This window comes from Triplophysa dalaica, chromosome 21 (genome assembly GCF_015846415.1).
Source record: "Triplophysa dalaica isolate WHDGS20190420 chromosome 21, ASM1584641v1, whole genome shotgun sequence".
Lineage (NCBI taxonomy): Eukaryota > Metazoa > Chordata > Actinopteri > Cypriniformes > Nemacheilidae > Triplophysa > Triplophysa dalaica.
The window spans coordinates 13665852-13684702 of NC_079562.1; the positions used below are offsets into that span (position 1 = coordinate 13665852).

Sequence of the window (18851 nt, forward strand, 5' to 3'; positions counted from 1 at the left end):
TGGCGATCAGGCTCAGGACTAACATGGTGTGAAGAGTTTAAATGTTAGGATTTGCAAAAGAGCTTATGTCTGTGTGAACTGAGGAAGAAATATTGACTTGCATAGAAAAAGGATTTGAAGATAGTCTAATTCAAATAGCATTTTACTTTTGATGTTGTGCTCTGCAATGCAAAACACATCGCTATGTTGTAATAAGTAATCTGGGTGGTTTCCAGGATGTTTTTTATGCAGTTGGTAAGCCGTTATGGGTGGCTGCTAACTGGCACAAATTGAAAGAAGATGCCACCGTGTCTGAGATAATCTGGTCCCGGAATAGAGCTCAGGGTTCCCCTTCCCACTAAGAGGCACATATACTCTATCTTTATTTATTCACCCTTATGTCATTCAAAACCTATATATGACTCTTTCTTCTGTAAAATACAAAAGAAGATATTTTGAGAAACGACTCTGTGGTTTTGTGTCCTTTTAATGAAAGTCAATGGGAGCCAATGTTGTATGGTTACCAACATTCTTCAAAATATCTTCTTTTGAGTTGTTCAGAAGATAGAACATCATACAGGTTTCAAATGACATGAGGATAAGTAATCATGTTTTTTTTACACCTGCTTTTCATCTACTAGGCAAAACTTATCAAACACCTAAACCTAAATATGAGCAGCACTGATGCTTCGGCAGGCATCTATAATAAACACCACATCATTTATCCACAGCATAATTCTTTGCTCATTTGAGCAGTGAAGTTAAGTATTACAAGAGAACTTGAGTGTCATTTAAAAAGGAAATCAATGAAAAATGCTTGCAGTGTTATTTCTCATTGTGAATGTCAACCACACAAACTCAGGGTGCTGTGCCATGCGGCATGTAAAGATTACCGTGACACACCAAAAACAACATTCTATACAATCATAGCAAAAAACACAACATGCAAGCCCTGAAACATCAACAAAAAGCTTTAAAACACTCATTTTCACAAGTGTGAAAACCATACACATTAAAACAAACATCAAGAGCAAATTTCAAAAACGAGGAAAATGGTGATAATCTTAAAACCAAACCGTCATGCAGCATATAAGCAAATGAGGAGTGAGCTCAAAGTTCTGCACCGTTCAACTGGGATGGAAGCAAAGACAACAGACGGACAAGGAAAATATCAAACATGTGAAGGCAGAGGTGGGGGGTAAATACTGCTTTCAGGATACGGCGCTTTTGTGTTTTTCATGGATAAACCAAGAGGGGAGTTCTTATGAATGAACCTTATCGGACCGTTTCCATAGAGGGATTTAGAGCGGACCACTGTGCTCACAGAATAAAAGCCTTCCCTACCGACTCATTCTGGTTTTTGCAGATCAAAGAGTGTTAATCTGAGAATAAAAACACTGTATTCTAAAACCACTGCACAGATATAGAACTAAAACATCATAGCGTGAAGTCTATGATCACGCTGTTTGGTTGCATTTGGGAAATAGTTGATTATCTGCTGACAAGTTAAACCAGCTGTCTGCCCTTAAACGGATTAGAATCTCGCTGGATATTTGGGGGCGAGTTGTTCCGAGCACTCCATGTTCCATCACAGAGCCATTAGTTTCTAATAGGATAACAAGAACATTCGAAAGAAACGAGAAAAATGTAATCATGCTGTCAGGATAATGGGACAAGCAGAGGTGGAGAGAAATCGCAGTTAAGCTGTATTGGATAAGAAAAAAATATTGAGTAACACAGAAAATTGAAACTGGGGTTTGTCGGTCAATTTTTGCCGCCTTTTTAACGAAGACCAGTAGAAATCGAGAGTAAAAATGAGATAAGTGGTTTAAAACTTGATAGACATGGCTAACAAGTTAGGCTGGGATCTCACTCGTCGATTTTCCACTCGATTTCAGTCGTAAGCTTTGTTTACATAGCACCTAGAAAATCAGAGAGTAACAGAAATAGAAGCACAATCATTTGTAATTAATCTGCTACGCTCTGAAAATTTTAATACCTTTTTGCTACGATCCGAAAAATGATATACTTTAGAAGGTGAGTTTAAAATATTCAGGCTGTCAAACGATCATTCACATCCAGAATAAAAGTTTGTTTACATAATATATGTCTGTGTACTGAGCATAATAATCTTGTATTTATGAACACATACACATTCATGTATACATTTTTAGGAAATATTTACATGTATTCTTTCTACCAAGCATTTAAATTATACATAAATATTTGTTAACTTTTGTTATTTTTCTGTATACATTTTAATATATGTAATAAATACATATATATACATGTATATGTTTGTTTTTATAAACATAACATTAATATGCACAGTTCAGACATATATTATGTAAACAAAAACTTTTATTCTGGATGGATTTAACAGCCCTACAAAATATCAGAGGTAGTTTTTTGGTTTAAAAAATTGAGGCCAAGATTTCTGCAAAAATAGCTGGTAGACGTGACCACAACCAATACCGTGTTGTTTGGAGTCGGCTAGCGGGCTGCCACCTTTAGACGAGTTTTTAATAGGGCATGCCCAACAGCTCCGCAGGAAACAAATCAATCCAATGATTTTGTGCCATAAACTGACATTTAAAAGTACATTCAGATCAAAAGTTCAATTTCCAAGACTACTTTCCTTCCTCTGAACCTCAAAATCATTCAAGCTATTAAATCAGTCCCTACATCGGTCCGTAAGGTTCATTCAGTTCTCACAGAGTTCACAGCACAGCACGCAAACAGAAAGGGGACATGCACGCCCGCGCCGTGACCACGCCCCGAAGGGCGTGGCCGTGCGGGGCGACAGGAAACAGAATGACAGACAGAGATCTCTACCTGAGCACCTCCGAGAGAGAGGAGTCGCTGTCATCCGACCTAAAGGGCAGAACGGATGTTGGGTTAGGGGAAGGTGGGAAGAGTGAGTAGAACACAGAGAGGAAGAGGAGCCTTCCAGGAAGCAGGCATCATAGAGAGGGCGGGTCAGGAGCAAAAGGGGAGGAGTTAGCAGGAGGGGTTATGCAGAGTTCATTGGATGGGGGTTACTGGTAAAAGGCTCAGGAAGAGCCCACTCCAAACTTACAAACGTTCAACACTGATGCATTTCTACAGCTCTGTTGTGGTTGTCTTAATGAATACTTCATATCTCAATTCACTCGAGATGTTTTTATTGAGAAAGAAAACATGACTTTCATAATACAGGCTGGTGTTTTAGTGAGACACATTATCAATACACATTTCATCCAGGCAGCATCTCCTATTGAAATGATGACAACGTTATAACACTCAAGGCTAAATGGCTCTGACAATTTGCAGAGACAATATACAAACTAGTGGAGTATTCAAAGTGGACACAGCAGACATCAAGCACACATTATACGAAGTGTAACAGTATTATAATAAATTGTATGATTTCCACTAAACGTGCGAGATGCGATGGAAACAAAAAGCAAACAAATAATGTTACGCAAAATAACTACATACTGTATTAAAATGACGTACATTAGAAAACGTACACACATTTATCACAAACGCATTGAAATTGTGCTTTTAGGGAAAACAGTTTAGGTGCTTAAAAATGTGGTTAGTGTACGAATTTAGCGGCATCTAGTGGTGAGGTTGTGAATTGCAACCAACGGCTCACTCCACCCCTCCCTTTCAAACCCCTACAGTGGCTGACACAGAACTAAGATCTCGTCACATTTCGCTTCTTTGCTGAAGGAGATAACGTATTTAGAAAAAACACTCTGTAAAACAGTTTGTCCATTTAGGGCTTCTGTAGAAACAAATGGCGCTGTGCATGTAGATAGAAATAGCCCATTCGAAGATAATAAAAAACTTAACGCTTCACTATGGAAGGTCTTTATACACCTCTGAAGATACTCTATATAACAAAAATGTCTAGTGTTTAGCTCTATCGACAGCATCTGTGACAGAAAACACATCTATGATGACAGGCGGTCATTTAGACTCATGTTTACAGTAGTGTAGTTGTAGGTCTATGGGGCACAGCGTTGCATCAGGATGAATATTGACATTCAATCATTTAACTCTGTAAGTAACATGTAAGGTTGGTAACCCCTGTCATTTTATACAATATATGTCGAAAACACATAACTATTTACAAAGTAATATCTAAATACAGCAAACTCCACCACAAATTGTGTTGGTAAAGCAAAACAAGAAGTTAATCTGCTTTAACACTACCTTCCACTACTAAAAATGCTGATTCGACAACTTCACAGCTCAAAACCACAGATTTTTTACAGAGGAAAATAAAAGTATAGCTTTATGAAATTAGTTTGAGTCTCTTTGTAATTTCTTGCCTCAGACTTCCAGAGGGATGGGTTGAAGTGGTTTTCCATAATATGCTATTTTCACGCCCCTGATACTGTCGATAGAGCTTAACATATACTAAACCCCAAACATTTCCTTTAATTTCATATCAGTCTTTCGATTACCAAATGTTACAGGGCATTCTCCTGTAAAATCCATTTGGCTTCATCATTCCAAGATCAGGTACAACTGCGGAAAAGGATTATGGGTCGCATGGGCTTCTTTCTCATTCCGAACAGGAACGGATTCGCATAGGCCGATAATAAGGGTCAGCCCCACGGATCTACGCATCTACGTGCGGTGGCGTTTAATGAAGGGAAGGCAAGGTTTTAACAGTCCAAAGAATAACAATATAAACTGCTGGCAGTCCCTCTGAAATGTTAATGAAGTGTCAAACATCATTACTTCTTCACAATTCAGGTTCTGAAGGTTTTAGGACACACAGATAGTTATTTGAGAAATGGATTCATCGGCGCGACCGATTGAAAGGACAGTTTGGTTCAGTGTCCCCGTGACATTAACACCAATTTAACTGTTGATGAAGGTCTATTAATACTGGCCAGTGTGAATGTCTCACGTCTGCTGTCCGGTTGTGTTATTTTGCGCTAACTCAAGAGAAGACCGAAAGGTTGTCAAGATTCTTACCTCATCAAATCTGACCAATCATTAGAGATGAGCCTCATAGACATAAATCATTAAGATCAGATCATATAGAAAGCTTAGACACAGAGATGAGGTGAGATCATTCATTTATGTAGCCACGAGCAGTCATGTGAATAAATTCAATTAATGTTTTGAAGTCTCTGTGAACTGGAAGTTTTGATCGTTTTTACTCATATTCTGATGCATTTCCTAGTGAAACCGAATCTCGAATGAGAAAAATAGTGGGGTGGCTTGTGTTTTCTATTGCGATTTGATTTGATATATAAAAACAGCCCTTGCATTTTAAAATTGGCATTGGAACTGGCAGCAACTGGAGGGGAGGAGTTAAAGGATGCTCGACCCAAGCTGTCTAACTCAGAGGGTCCCAGCTGACTTCCAAGGGGGGCCTCTGGTTGACTGATGATTACAAATTTGACAAAATGAGTATTGAAATACATTTTAGAAAAACTAAAAAAAACATATATTTATTTTTATTTGAAAAAATGTTTTGTGAGCGGGGGGGGGGAGGCTTTGAATATTGTAACATACAGAGGAGGACCTTGAGTCAAAAAGGTTGAGAACCCCTGGTCCAACCAACGTCATTGGAGAAGAATCGCCGTTAGAACATTTTCAGATTTTAAAGATGGAGTAACACACACAGTTTCTGCAAATCCCATTCAAATTGAGGTAGTATTGCACACTTTGTATCTTCGAAGAGTATTTAGTTTGATCAAATTTATAAAAGACAGATACAGCTGTACGATTATATCCGGAAAAACACGAGCTGCTGGAGACAGGAAGGGTGTACGGAACTAGAGCATGAGACCACAACACATCATCACATTAATCCCTTTATGTTTTTTACGTTATGCACGTACGCGCCGATTGCAAATAAAACACAGAGATATGACTTGGTTTGACATACCGCGTACGGTATGTTTCCCACATCTCTTAGCACTGAGACCACGTAATCTATCAGTTTCAAACGATCTCCAAATCCAGCGTTATATCCAACGTTTATTACTGAAATGATGTGAACAAACAAACTACTGACGTCTCTCACTTTCGCAAAAGTAACGCAGCCAATCTTGATAAGCGGGTCTTTCTAATATCACTGGTCATTTGTGGGCGGGATATTTCTTTCGCCTTGCCTTGCCTTGCCTTGCTTTGCTTTTCTTTTCAAATTATGAAGAGAGAATGACACACACTGATAAACTATTTATAATAAATACTGCAGTATTCCATGAAGAAAATAAGATTAGTAATTTTTCATTTCACAGGGACTTTAACAAAGAAGGGAACATTCATTGATGCAACTTAAAAATAAAGTTAATTCCTCAAAAACATAATAAAAAATAAAGACAAAAATCACTGTGTCAGTAATAGGAAGGACATTTTCGTGCAGTTTCTAAGGTGTTCCAGAAAGTTATCACCTTGTTGCTAGGGTGTTCTGGTTGGTTGCCAAGTCGATTTAATTCAATGCGACTTATTTTGACCAATTAATCGTTTCTGTACATGGTTGTACAATGCGAACGATTAAAACCTTTAATTAAAACGGCAATGCTATAGTCATGTGACTCAAAGCAGGTGCCATTGTTTTCATTTTAATTACATTAGCTAAAACAACGCTCCAGGATGTTTTATTTTCCTTTCCCACTATCTATGTCGAACACAAAACAACTGTGCTAAACATGTTCGATAGACACCGCACAAAAACACACAGATCTGAAGAATGGGATGGCTCTGTTGAAATCACATTAAGTAAACTGTACAGTGTGCTACGCTATGTGCACTATCCCACACTCATCCACACACACATGATCTCTCAGAGTGTGCAATATTCAAGGAGCTGGAGAAATAATGAGATAAATCCCTGACAGGCGCATCAAATGACCAATTTAGATCTCTATGGCAATATCAGAGACTGCTGATTCAATTATGAAAAGAAAGTGCAAACAAAACCCATCTTCAGAGGGTGGAATAATTGGTTATCCTACCCTAATGTGCCCACTTGTGGTGTTATAATGAGAATTCGCAGGAGCTGAACAACTCGCCGTAGCTTCTGCTGTCTGCTTTGAGTTATACTAACCATTCCACTGCAATTAGAAATCAATAATGCCCGCGGCACGCGCAGGGTTAAAGCGCCGTGCTACTGACTTGCTGGGTTAATAATGCTTATAATAATCAAACCCACCTGATAAAAAAAGCAAAGGAGTTTTTTTTATAGCCAAAGGAGGAAGTAAACTAATTGGGTGGAAGGGGGAAACAGCTGAATAAAACTGGGGAAGATGTGAGAGAATGCAAACTAGCATACGGTCAAGTGTGGTGACATAAAACATTGGCCCTTCAGGAGCAGGATTAGACAATCTTTCTCCGATCAAGTTTCTTCTATTACAAGACGGATGTATCGATCAACTTACTTGTCGAGCGCCGAGCCCTGACTCTGGTTGCTGGTCAGGCGGGAAAACACATTGCGGTCGTTCCGTGTTCGGAGAGGAGGTGATGAGGGAGGGGTGTATCCGACATCAGGACTTCTGAGATAACAGAAGACACAACAGTTCTTTAGATGGGAAAGAGTGCACTCCGTTGTGAACGTGACGGTTTTAGGATTTAGATGATGCAGGTACCTGTATGGCTGTCCTCGGTCGTACGACTGCCTCCTTGTTAACGGAGACGTGTCTGACCCTCTGGACTGCCGTGGGCTGAATCAAACACACAATACGTTACGTTTCAAACAACAGATTATTTATAAGAATCCAGATTCCTATACAAAGACTACACATCAGTCCTGTTAAACTGAGTACCGGTGGCACTCACAAGGTGTGTCCTCTAACCGGGAGGCAGATGGTTCGTGTCACCAGCTCTCTAGAATACAGCTCTTTAAGGAGCAGGCCGTTCTCTGAGATTTCTGAGAGGGAGGCCAGTGACTTGGTGATGTTCTTGCTGGTGGGGTCTAGAAGGGGTCCGAGGTACTCAGCAGACACCGCCTTCATTTGTACAGAGAGTCGAGGCTCAACCTGTGAGCAAGTGATAAATATTAAACACGAGGCAACACCGCCACCCGGTGGTTATTCTGTCAACACACAGATGTGAGGAAGGGCTCTTTACAAGTACGAAGGCAAGAGAACAAGCTTTACCTTTCTTTTAAAGTCATCTTGACTGGCAGACAATTTCATTTGAGGGAAACTATGGAAGAACAAATGTAATGTTTAGGTTAAAACTGATAGATATGTTCGGGTTATGAAACTTTGCGTGTGGATGCAATTCATACCAGCTCTCTGAGGCCTGACTTAACTCGGACGCCTCTTCATCTGTGCTTGCATAGCCATTCTCTGCATAGAAAAAATGAAAAATGACAGAAATGACTTTATAACAGCAAGAAAAATGAACTGACTATCTGGTTCAGCTGAATGGATGTAATGACAGTATGTAGAGTAAAACATGTTAAAGGCTTCTTGATTTTTTTAAAAATTTTATACAAAATATTCTGGTTAAAAATTCTAGGTAATATTCACATATCTTTCTAATGGACAAATAAGGAAAAGCAACTGTGTCAAACAAAATGTAATGACGACTTGAATGTTTTCAGTCTAATTTAAATCTTAAAGCCACCTGTGTCACCAGTAGCCATTTTCTTTCTTTCATTCTTTCTTTTCTCTTTGTTTCTTTCTTTCTTTCCTTCTTCCCTTCCCTTCATTCTTTCTTTCTTTCTTTTTTTCCTTCTATCCTTCTTGATCTTTCTTTCTTTCCTTTTTGACCTTTCTTTCTTTCTTTTTCTTTCTTTCTTTCTTTCTTTCTTGACAGTGGTTTAATTTGTGATTTAGACATGTTCTTAAGAATGCGATCTGTGAATCAGTCTTAAAACATTCAAATGTGGTGAACTCTAATATATAATAAATAATTACCCTGTTGGACATTGTGAATCAGGGCATGTAATTCAGGGATACATTCTGCCTTTTCTCTCAGAGCATCCAGGATCATGTGATTTTGGGAGGAGCCAATCACATCCGTCTGCCGTAACTGACCCTCCAAGAGTCGAATTTGAGACTCTTTCTGAGCAACCTGCAAGCCCTGAACACATAAATTGCAAGTGTTATATTAGTACATTCTTTTCCTTAAGAAAGACTGAAAGACTTTTGTCTGGACTCACCTTGTCAATGGAGGCTTTGAGGAAGTAATCCAGTAGAGACCGAGCTTCAGCCAGTGAGCACGAGCTGATGACCACAGACGTGTCCACAGAATCCAGCTCATCCTATAGGAAACATGCATGACATCTCACCAAAATTAAAACGTTTAGCTAAGAGGCGCTCACTTAGAAAACCTTTAATCTTATTGGTTGTTTTTGAGAAATGCTTTCCAGCTTTATGTGCAATGTTGATTTTGGATTTAAGATGGATATTAAACTGTGGACAGTTGAGAAGGCCATTTGAATCATAAACTATTTATGTGCAAATTGAGCCATTTCCATATGACACACAAAAAATAAGTCAACTTTTATTAAAATAAATATTGGTGGTGTTTACCTTGGTCTCCTCGATCTGTACGATGGTGGCCTGGCAGTCTGACAGACTGTCACTGATGTAGTCAATGTTGGCATTGAGAACCTCAATCTCCTCATTCATCTCCTGAAGGAGTCTCTCCTCCTCTTCCTCTCTGAAGCTCTCGTTCAGTAACTTCTCTCTCTTACGCAACAGCGCCTCCTGCTGCATGGACAGCTCTTCACGTTTCTAAAAGACACAGGATGAAATAAATGACAACATACTGTTAGGCAAGTCAAGAACAACGCCTGGTTCAAAGATCTTTCTGACTGTTGAGTATCCAGGAATTATTGACCACACATACACACACAACTAAAAACCAAACTTACAGAAAATAAAATCGGGAGAAATATGAAAATAAAAGACTCCATGAAACATACAAAAGTAAAGTAAAGTTCAGTAGTAAAAAATCAGTATTCTTTTTCTTTGATTACTTTGTATTTTTATCTACCGGTTTATCGGTACATTTATATTTAATTTAACACATTTATTTTTTTTCCGCAGGTTTGGTCCCCCATACAATATTTTTTTTTTAATCAATTCAGGTTTGGTCCCCCATACAAAAACGTCTGTTAAATTAGAATTTTATACAGTAAAAAGTCAGTCACCTTGATCAATCGATCCATATCAGCTTCCACATTGGTGATGGTCATTCGTTGCATCACAATGTCCATGATTCTTCTCTCCAGAGCTACCCACTTCTGTCGGGCTGATTTTGAGAAACCAGGGCTTGTACTTTTCCTTTGGAATTTCTTCCTGCTGCTAAAAATTTAAAACGTAGAAATGAGAAAGTACAATCTACACATACTGTAAACAGAACCTAATAGACCAAGACTAAGAAAAATACAAAAGAACGTTTGGCTTGTCGCCATGAGCCATTTAAAAATCAACATAAAACAGGATTGAAAGGATTTTAGAATGACACATTTCTGAGCAAAACTGAATATATATTGAGAAATAATATGCAATAGGACTTGATTTACTTGGAGAGTAATCTTCTCTACCTCCAGGCCTTGATCACATCAATATAAAAAACGCTAAGATACAGATATTAAGTCATTTTTGTGATGTATTTTTTATTACATCAGGGTTCCTACACATTTTCCATTAAGAAATTCCATACTTTTCCAGACTCATACATACAGGCTTCCCTGGAGATTTTTCAGACCGTATTTAGCGTGGTTTGCAAAAGTGTACACATCCCTTGCTTCCCTTTCTGGATATTTGACTCGTGTCCAGCAGTAACTGTATGATGTTGAGATTCATCTTTTAAATTGAGGACCATCAAGAGACTCATACACAACTATTACAATAGATAGAAACATTCACAAAGTCTGCCCACAAAGTCAACACCATTCATTTAAAGCCAGGTGGGTGTAAAACCTCTGAAAATGGTTTTGATGTAAAAACATATATATATAATTTCCTGAAAAACATTTATGTATTTTTAAATCTTCTGAAGCACATTAGTAAATGAGAAATAAGATGTATGAATAAAACAATTTACACCAAAACCATTTTCAGAGGTTTTACACACACCTGACATCAAATGAATGGTGTTGACGTTTTGAGCATTGATTGTTTAGGTAACATCATACAATATTAACAATCCGGGGAAATCTAAACTTTTGCATTGAGCTATTTTTAGAAATTCTGTTTATATTCATTAGTGTAAACTTTATGTTAACATTTCTTTCGTCAAAAAACTTGCTCAGGGCAGCACTTAGTAAAAAATAAACTTCATTTTCAATCATCCTCTTATTTTTCCAAAAGTTTCAGCTTTTTCCAGATTGTGCAGAAGGGGTACGTAAACTTTTGCAAACCACTGTAACTGAAAAAATCTGAAAAAAAGAGTGGTTTTGAAAATCAAACTGCTCACATGTATATTAATATTTCGCCAAACAATCAATGGACTGTTATTGTTATTCCTCATACAAATTCAGCAACATCAAACCAAGACATTTAAATTCAAATTAAATACCTTTAATCCACAAGAACGGAAGGATTGGTGAAATATAGTTCATTAATGAACATGAAAAGAGAACTAAAGCCAATTAACTTGGCTTTTTTTCAAAATTTGACGACGTTCAATCCAATTTTAGTAAACCAAACAGGGCAATAGTCTGGTAACTCATAACTTTCTCTATATTTATCTATATCTTTTTTCCATCCTAATCCAACCTGGATAACAATCAAATAAAAATCCATACTTTTCCAAAATGCGTAGGAACCCTGTTACATAAAACCATTTTACATAGAACAATCTGTAAAAATATAATCTTAATATAAAGCCATCAAAAATTGAAATCATAGTCAAACGAATTGCTGAAATCCAACTTTGATCTCGTCATTAGATGTTGTGTGTTATTCAATTGTATGGTAACTTGCTGACCTTGCCATCTTTCCCGCACTCCCATGGTTGTCATTCTCTCCCAGGTATCCATTGAGTTTGGTGTTCCACTGTCGTATGATGCTGGACACGGAGCGTGTAGATTCGGGTTCAGTGGAAGTCGTGGTCGTGCTTGCAAACAGCTCTACTCCAGAGTCCACGCTGGTGAGTCTGCGAGTCAGCCGTCCCGCCACACGCTCTGACATGGGCTTGGCCAACCGCCTCAGCGCTGTCACTTCCTGCGTTTTTCTTTTCAACACCATCTCCTGTTGACGCTTCTGAGACTCCAAAGAACGAATCTGATACTGAAAGAGAAAGACAGAAGTTAAGCGTTCTGTCAAAACTGACGAGGATGCTTCTAGTAGCCTTGACTGTCAATTCAAGTCAAACCTCTTGTCGTCGCTGTTCTTTCTTTAGCTGTGCGATTTCTCTGTTCCTCTTAGCATCGATCACCCTCCTCCTCTGCTGTTCTTCTTTCATCTGCTTCATCAGCGCCACCTACAGATGGACACATTGAGTGAAACGTGCTGCTATTCCACCTGGCGGCCTCTAGGGGGCGGCACATCTCCAAAAATAAAGTTCTCCTACTCTCACCTTGGCTTTCTTCATCTCCATCACTTCAGACTGCAGTTTCTTCAGCTCTCTCTCATAGCGTCCCTGGTTCTTCAGAAGACGAGCGTGTTCTTTCTGAGCGGCCTGCAGCTTCATCAGGTCTCTGTTCATCTCCTTCAGACGCTTCTCGTAGTCTGACTTGATCTTACTGGCCTTCTCTTCAGTGTAGTTCTCCATGGACACTATTTTCATACACAAGAGAACAAGTTCACATTCTGCACGCCAAACAGAGCCTTCACGACGGATATGAAACTCACTGAGGTTTTGCAGCACACGGTCTCTCTCCAGCTGCGTGTCTCTGATCTTGTTCTGAAGCAGAATGAGTTTTTCTTCGTACCGGTTCTTCAGCGTGAGCAGCCGTCGCTGGCTGTTCTCAAGCTCGTCTATGAGTTTCTGCTTGATCTCGATCTCGCACGTCAGATCCGCCAGATCCGCCTGGAGGTTCACTGGGGGGGTCGAAAGGTCACAGGTTAAAGGTCACATGAAACAAAAGGCTCATTGGACATTTGTAACATGTCCATCCCAGAATGCACCTTTCTCTTCTGAATCAGAGTCCGAGTCCACCTGGCTCTCGTCGCTGTCGAACTCTTCATCGTCGCGGTTCTCCTCTTCCTCCTCTTCGTCTTCATCACAGCCGCTCTCCACCTGGTCGTCCTCCTGAAGGGTATACATGCCATCCTGGACAAAGGAAAGCGACGAAGAGGAGATCTGCTAGACCATGCGTGGGACAGAAAAAGCTTATATTTAACAGATATAAATGGAAATGTTGTGTTGTGTTGTGTTAGAATTCAACGCATGAAATCAAGTTTGACGTCCTTGCTCTGTTATACCCACCAGATTAGCATGAACACTATAAACCCCATTGAAATAAACTTTATTTCTCACCTCCTCGGGTTCATTGTCAGAATCCCCATCTCCATTTTCTCGTCTCTCCGAAGTTTCTCTGCTCAATTCGTTATGGCTCTTTTCACCATTTTCCTGAGGAAGAAGTTTGGCTCTCTTCTTTAAACCCTTTTCTTTATCAGGACTACAAAGACAAAAAACACAGGTGCAACATTTTTTAGGTTTTTATTGCTCAACCGGTAATGTTTGAGGCACGAAAACGGCACGATCACATTGATTTTTTGTTGTTGTTTTTTTGTATTTTTGTCTTGTTTTCCAGCACAAATGTCTAAATGCTCAAATCAAGATATAATTACTCCAGAAACAAAATAACTTGACTTTCACAAAATGTAATGAAAATTAATATTAAAATGTAATCGTTTCTGCTAAAAAGAAAAATGATCTGCCAATGGGGTAAGAAAACAAAGCAGAAACTTGTTTTAAGCAGAAACCATTACATTTTAATATTAATTTTCATAAAATTTTGTTAAAACAAGACTGAATATCTTTGTTTGTTTGGTTGTTTCATTAATTTTACATATATTATTTATTAAATGTATCTTCATTTTAGAATTTTTAGACATTTGAAATACAAAGACATTCATTTTTTGCACCTGTATCCGGAATACATAAAACACAAAATTGAAATGCATTGAATAAAAGCATTTGGCAAATGTACAAAAATAATAACAGCGCTCAAATATAATAAATACAGTATTCGTCATAAAATCCTCTTTACAGTCACACAAAATCACCTTTAAAAATCTAAAACTTTCCACCAAACGGCACAAGCAATCATCATTGAATCATCACATAATCGTACTGCAGGGAATTCGTGCAGCCCAGAGATTTATCTTAAGCCTTCTGCTTTTTACCCTTTGCTGGCTAGTCAGGTCCTCCAACAGTAATAACTTCTGAGGTTTAGAAATTACACATGCCCTCTATCCCATTACAAGCACATTAAGAGGCGTTCAGATGAGCAGCATGTTCCTTTAGTCTCAAGCATTATACAGAGAGGTGCTTGTATCTGTGCCAGCTCAATGTCCTCATATTGAGAGTGTCAGGACACACACACATACACAAACATATAAATCTAACTGTGGCACATTTTACAACCTTTTATTAGCTCCGTAACAAAAAAAAACACAGAGGGCAAAGCTATTATAGTGATACAGATAGATAATGAACAATACATCACAAGAGCTCAGTTTATGCCCAGAGAGAGAGAGAGAGAGATTAGTCATTACTAGGTTTTTTATGACATTCATTAATCCTTAATTTCCTCAAGATCTTCTAGGTCTGTCACACTGCAAAAATGAACTTCTTAGTATTATTCTTAGTCTTGTTTCCTACTAATTCCTAAATCAAGATACATTTACTTGAGAAACAATATTACTAAAGATATAAAGTATTATTTTCTGTAAAATGAAGTTAAACTATCTACCGTATTAAATTGATGATTTAATAAATAGTTAAAACCTAATTCAAGTTAATTTTTCTTAGATATATGCGTATACCCTTATGTATGTCTTAAATTCTTATATTCTTATGCATGTTATATAATTTAGGAATTTTCTGATATTTAACTGGTAAACTAAGAATTTCTCAACTTTAACACATAGTGGTGCTTAAAATGATATTTTCTGACTTAGGAAAATACATATTGTATTATGATGCTAGACATATTAAACGTCTTGGGTATTTGGACTTCTTGAGCATTTGAGTATGTACACCAAACATGGTAAAATATCCCACAACATGGCTGAAATTATCATTTAACTGGATTTTTACATTTCATAAGGGGGGGTTGCAAATCTCCTGAATGATCTTAGTGTATTTTTGCAGGTTGTCTAAGGTATTGAAGGCCTTTTTGTTTGGTTTTCTAGGTGGTTGCATGCTGGCCCAAATAAAAACAACGCACCATCGCTCTCAATGACACTCTTCTGAGATTTTCTATGTGCTTTATTGTCTGTCATGTGAAATGTGAATGTTTATTAACATCTTTAAATATCTGTATGGAGATCTTCATGGACCACCCTCAGACCTCACCTCTTTCTCCTCTGGTTTCTCTCCTTCTTCTTCAGCCTCTCCACGTCTAATTTGGCTTGACGAATGACATCTGTCATCTCCGCATCCACGGAAACGGAGGGGGAGGAGCAAAGAGATAGTCCTTGAGCACCGGGGTGAGGAGGGGGGTATGAAGAGCGGGAAGAGAGACGAGACAAACTCCGCCTCAGAGACTCGTTCATGGCCTCACTCTCCAGCAGTTTAGACCTGAGAGAGAGAGAGAGAGAGAAAGAGAGAGCGCGAGAGCGAGAGAGAGAGAGAGAGAGAGAGAGAGAGAGAGAGAAAGAGAGAGAGAGAGAGAGAGAGAGAGATGAGTCTTCTATTGCTAACATCCAAAAACAAGATGTGAGATTCTACTCGTGGGTGAAGTCATGTCAAGTGTTACCTCAGCTCTTCAATCTCTCGAATGTAGTTCTGGATTAGATTGCCAATCTCTTCATTTGTTTCACCTGAGTAAAATTAAAACAATTAGTCTATAAATAAATTTAAAAAAAATAGCGGACACAACCAGTACCGTTGATGGTAATGCCTCCGATAACCACCAGGAGTCTCTCACCTGTCTTTGTGAGCAGCAGGTTAACTCCGTTTGTAAGGAGCTGAGTAGCCCGTGTGTTGAGGTGGTCGATTGTCTCTTGCATGGCTTTGACTCTCATCCGCAGCGTATCGTTCTCCTTCTGAAGCATCGAGTTCTCATGAAACAAATCGCTAAATCCCTCGGATCCTTCTTCACAGGCCACTCGCTTTCCCTGAGAAACACAAAGCGAGTAAGATGAAGCATTGACCTCACCCGACCCATCCCCCCCATCAACCTTCTCTGATCTGTCAGAACGGTTCATCTCACTCAACACCATCACAGCTAAGCGGTGACCATTATCGGCACGTGTTTATCTTCCAGGTCGGAGCGAGGTGCTGAGCTCACGATTCGCTCCATTAACTTCACCGTAGGGCAAGATGAGCCGAGCCTGTTCTAAGCGTGTCATCATGGCCCACATATTCAGTGTACATCAAAGCCCACAAACAGCTAGTGCTCGTTCTGAGTGGCATTGGAGGAAAACCAACATGTGAGGAGATGCAACAAGGTCACCAGACTGTCTGTTGTAAATCTGTAAACTTCTGTGTTTGATCATGTAAAAGAGGAAGTGATTGTTTAGCTGCTCTATGTTCCTTCAACTTCGGCTCATAAAATAAACATGTTAGAAGATCCCACGCAGATTTTTGTCAATGCTGCCCCTATGAAACCGGTTCCTACAGTGTTTAACATTTTGCTTTTGTTTAATCTATACAAGTCGCATGGAAAAATACTCACGCTGCCACGATTCAATAATTTGGCTGGTTAATGGTGGAATAAGTAATTGCGATTATCTGTTTTAAGGCTTTGACAATTATAACAGAATTCCAAGAGAATTTTCATTTTTTGTGAACGACTCCTTTAAAGGTGTCATGAATTAAGACATCAATTGTAACCCGTTATATAAGAAGGAATCGTTTTCAAGCGAACATCATGTAAGTGTCGGAACTGAAACGCCTTTGATACTGCAATAAAAACTGTTATTGACACCAGGCCCAGTGAACGGCAAGTCCTGGAATGCACCTATCTATGACGTCATTGATAGGTTGCCACCTCCACAGAAGAATATCAACGACTACTTCTCTAGCCCCGCCCACAGGTTCGCACATGACAGTACTGAAGTACCACAAGTGTCCCGAAACCAGAGCAATAACACAAACATGCCGTTAAAGATCGCAAAATATTGTGCAGTGCCTGGTTGTGAAAGAACACAGTCGCTGCATAACCTTCCTTCGGACGTTAGTAATGCGTGGTTGAAGTTCATTTTAAAGAGGTTCCAGCTCATGTGGGTAAAACATTGAGCGTTTATTCACTTCATTTCACCGCGGATTCCTATGTGAATAATGCAGAGGTCTATGCTGGATTTGTTGTGGAGACTAAAAATAAAAAAGCAGTGCTGTGTCGTCAATATTGGATCCGACAGGAATAGCGCAGCAATCTCATGCGAGTAAAACATGTTTGTACTATGCGTTACTACTGCTTTGATGATCCCTTGATGTGTCCTGATAATGTGTAACCTAAGGTTATGTATCCAACCAAATTCCAACTAAGGTTACTATGCAAACTGCTATCCAATCATAGCAGCGGGCGTTTACTTCCAAGTCTTCAATGCGGCACGCCCAATAACACCAAGCGTTTGTCGAGGTGGCCTCCGAATCCGGGTAGAAAATACCCTAATACATATTGATTTTGATGATTTTGAATGTAGAAAAAATGCGAACTTCATAAGTATACCTCATACAACAGTATAAACAATAAAAAAGGCCAGTTCATGACACCTGTAATGCCTGATTTTGTGAAACACAAACTTGGAATGACGTGAGGGTGGGTCACAGAACTTTCAGTTTTGAGCATTTGCAACCCTGACATTCCCCCTCATTCTCACCGCTTTATACTCCATGAGCTCCATCTGCAGACGTGCGATCTCGGCTCGCAAGGCGCTGATCTGCTGACTGGTTTTGTCCTGATTCACGATCACTTTGTTCTTGATGTTGCGAGCGCGGTTAGCGTACTTCAGAGTGCTGAGGGTCTCCATGAAGTCTCGGTCAGAGGGGCTCACGCAGGCAATCATCACAGTCTGACTAGACACATGTAGAGAAATTAAATGATGAAATACAAGAATGTGAATGCAGGAGGGTCTTGGTCAAAACAACCTTCGTAAACAACATGTAGCAGATCTCAGAAACGCACACAAAGGGAAGATAATCACAAACAGATGACAGATAAACACAAACATGCTCCGGCGGTCCACACTCGCCCGCATGCTTTTATGGGCGCCGCATGTACTGAATGTCTTTAAGGAGCTCCACTGTCTGCAGTGTCTCATGTTCAATTCAATCACCTCCCCCTCTGATCCCACATCATGAGCACGTATGACCAGACGCCGCTGTCCGCTACCGGCTGAGAGACTCGACACCACGCATCCACACAAGCGCTCTGTTAGCATGCATTAACCTTCAACACACAATGACTGCACTGTGCACAGCCGCATTTGCAAGCGTGTGAACTTGCGTGGATTGTCCGAGACTCGTAAACAAATACAAATACGAGTGTGTATGCGAGACGAAACATCTCTACAATGACACAAAGAAACAGTTTTCTAGAGCGGCATAATAACCTCACGTGTTAAAAATAAAGGCCAAAATGTGTCTGTTAGGGATAGTATGTAGTATTTACAGTTAGCTTGATGTGAGAACAACAGAAGTTAATAGGAGGTTCCGGACGGTGATAAACCTGATGTGTTTGTGTATGTAAGGTGTGTGATGGGTTTTGCTTGATTTTTGTTGTTAACAAAAGCTATATAAACAGAAAACGTCTCATTTCGAATTCAACACATATGAAA

The 18851-nt window shown here is 39.3% G+C and overlaps 1 protein-coding gene across 1 annotated transcript in view; it reads right to left on the minus strand.

The window, feature by feature from the left end:
- kif21b (kinesin family member 21B) overlaps nucleotides 1–18851 on the minus strand; it is a 72892-nt gene that overhangs the window by 20752 nt on the left and 33289 nt on the right. The window contains 20 exon segments of the mRNA XM_056734658.1: nucleotides 2815–2853; nucleotides 7374–7487; nucleotides 7581–7655; nucleotides 7771–7970; nucleotides 8091–8139; nucleotides 8225–8285; nucleotides 8859–9024; nucleotides 9104–9205; nucleotides 9477–9680; nucleotides 10100–10253; nucleotides 11884–12185; nucleotides 12271–12378; nucleotides 12475–12674; nucleotides 12750–12938; nucleotides 13026–13203; nucleotides 13378–13519; nucleotides 15424–15648; nucleotides 15827–15890; nucleotides 15998–16187; nucleotides 17895–18090. Coding sequence (XP_056590636.1) covers nucleotides 2815–2853; nucleotides 7374–7487; nucleotides 7581–7655; nucleotides 7771–7970; nucleotides 8091–8139; nucleotides 8225–8285; nucleotides 8859–9024; nucleotides 9104–9205; nucleotides 9477–9680; nucleotides 10100–10253; nucleotides 11884–12185; nucleotides 12271–12378; nucleotides 12475–12674; nucleotides 12750–12938; nucleotides 13026–13203; nucleotides 13378–13519; nucleotides 15424–15648; nucleotides 15827–15890; nucleotides 15998–16187; nucleotides 17895–18090 — 2958 coding nt within the window.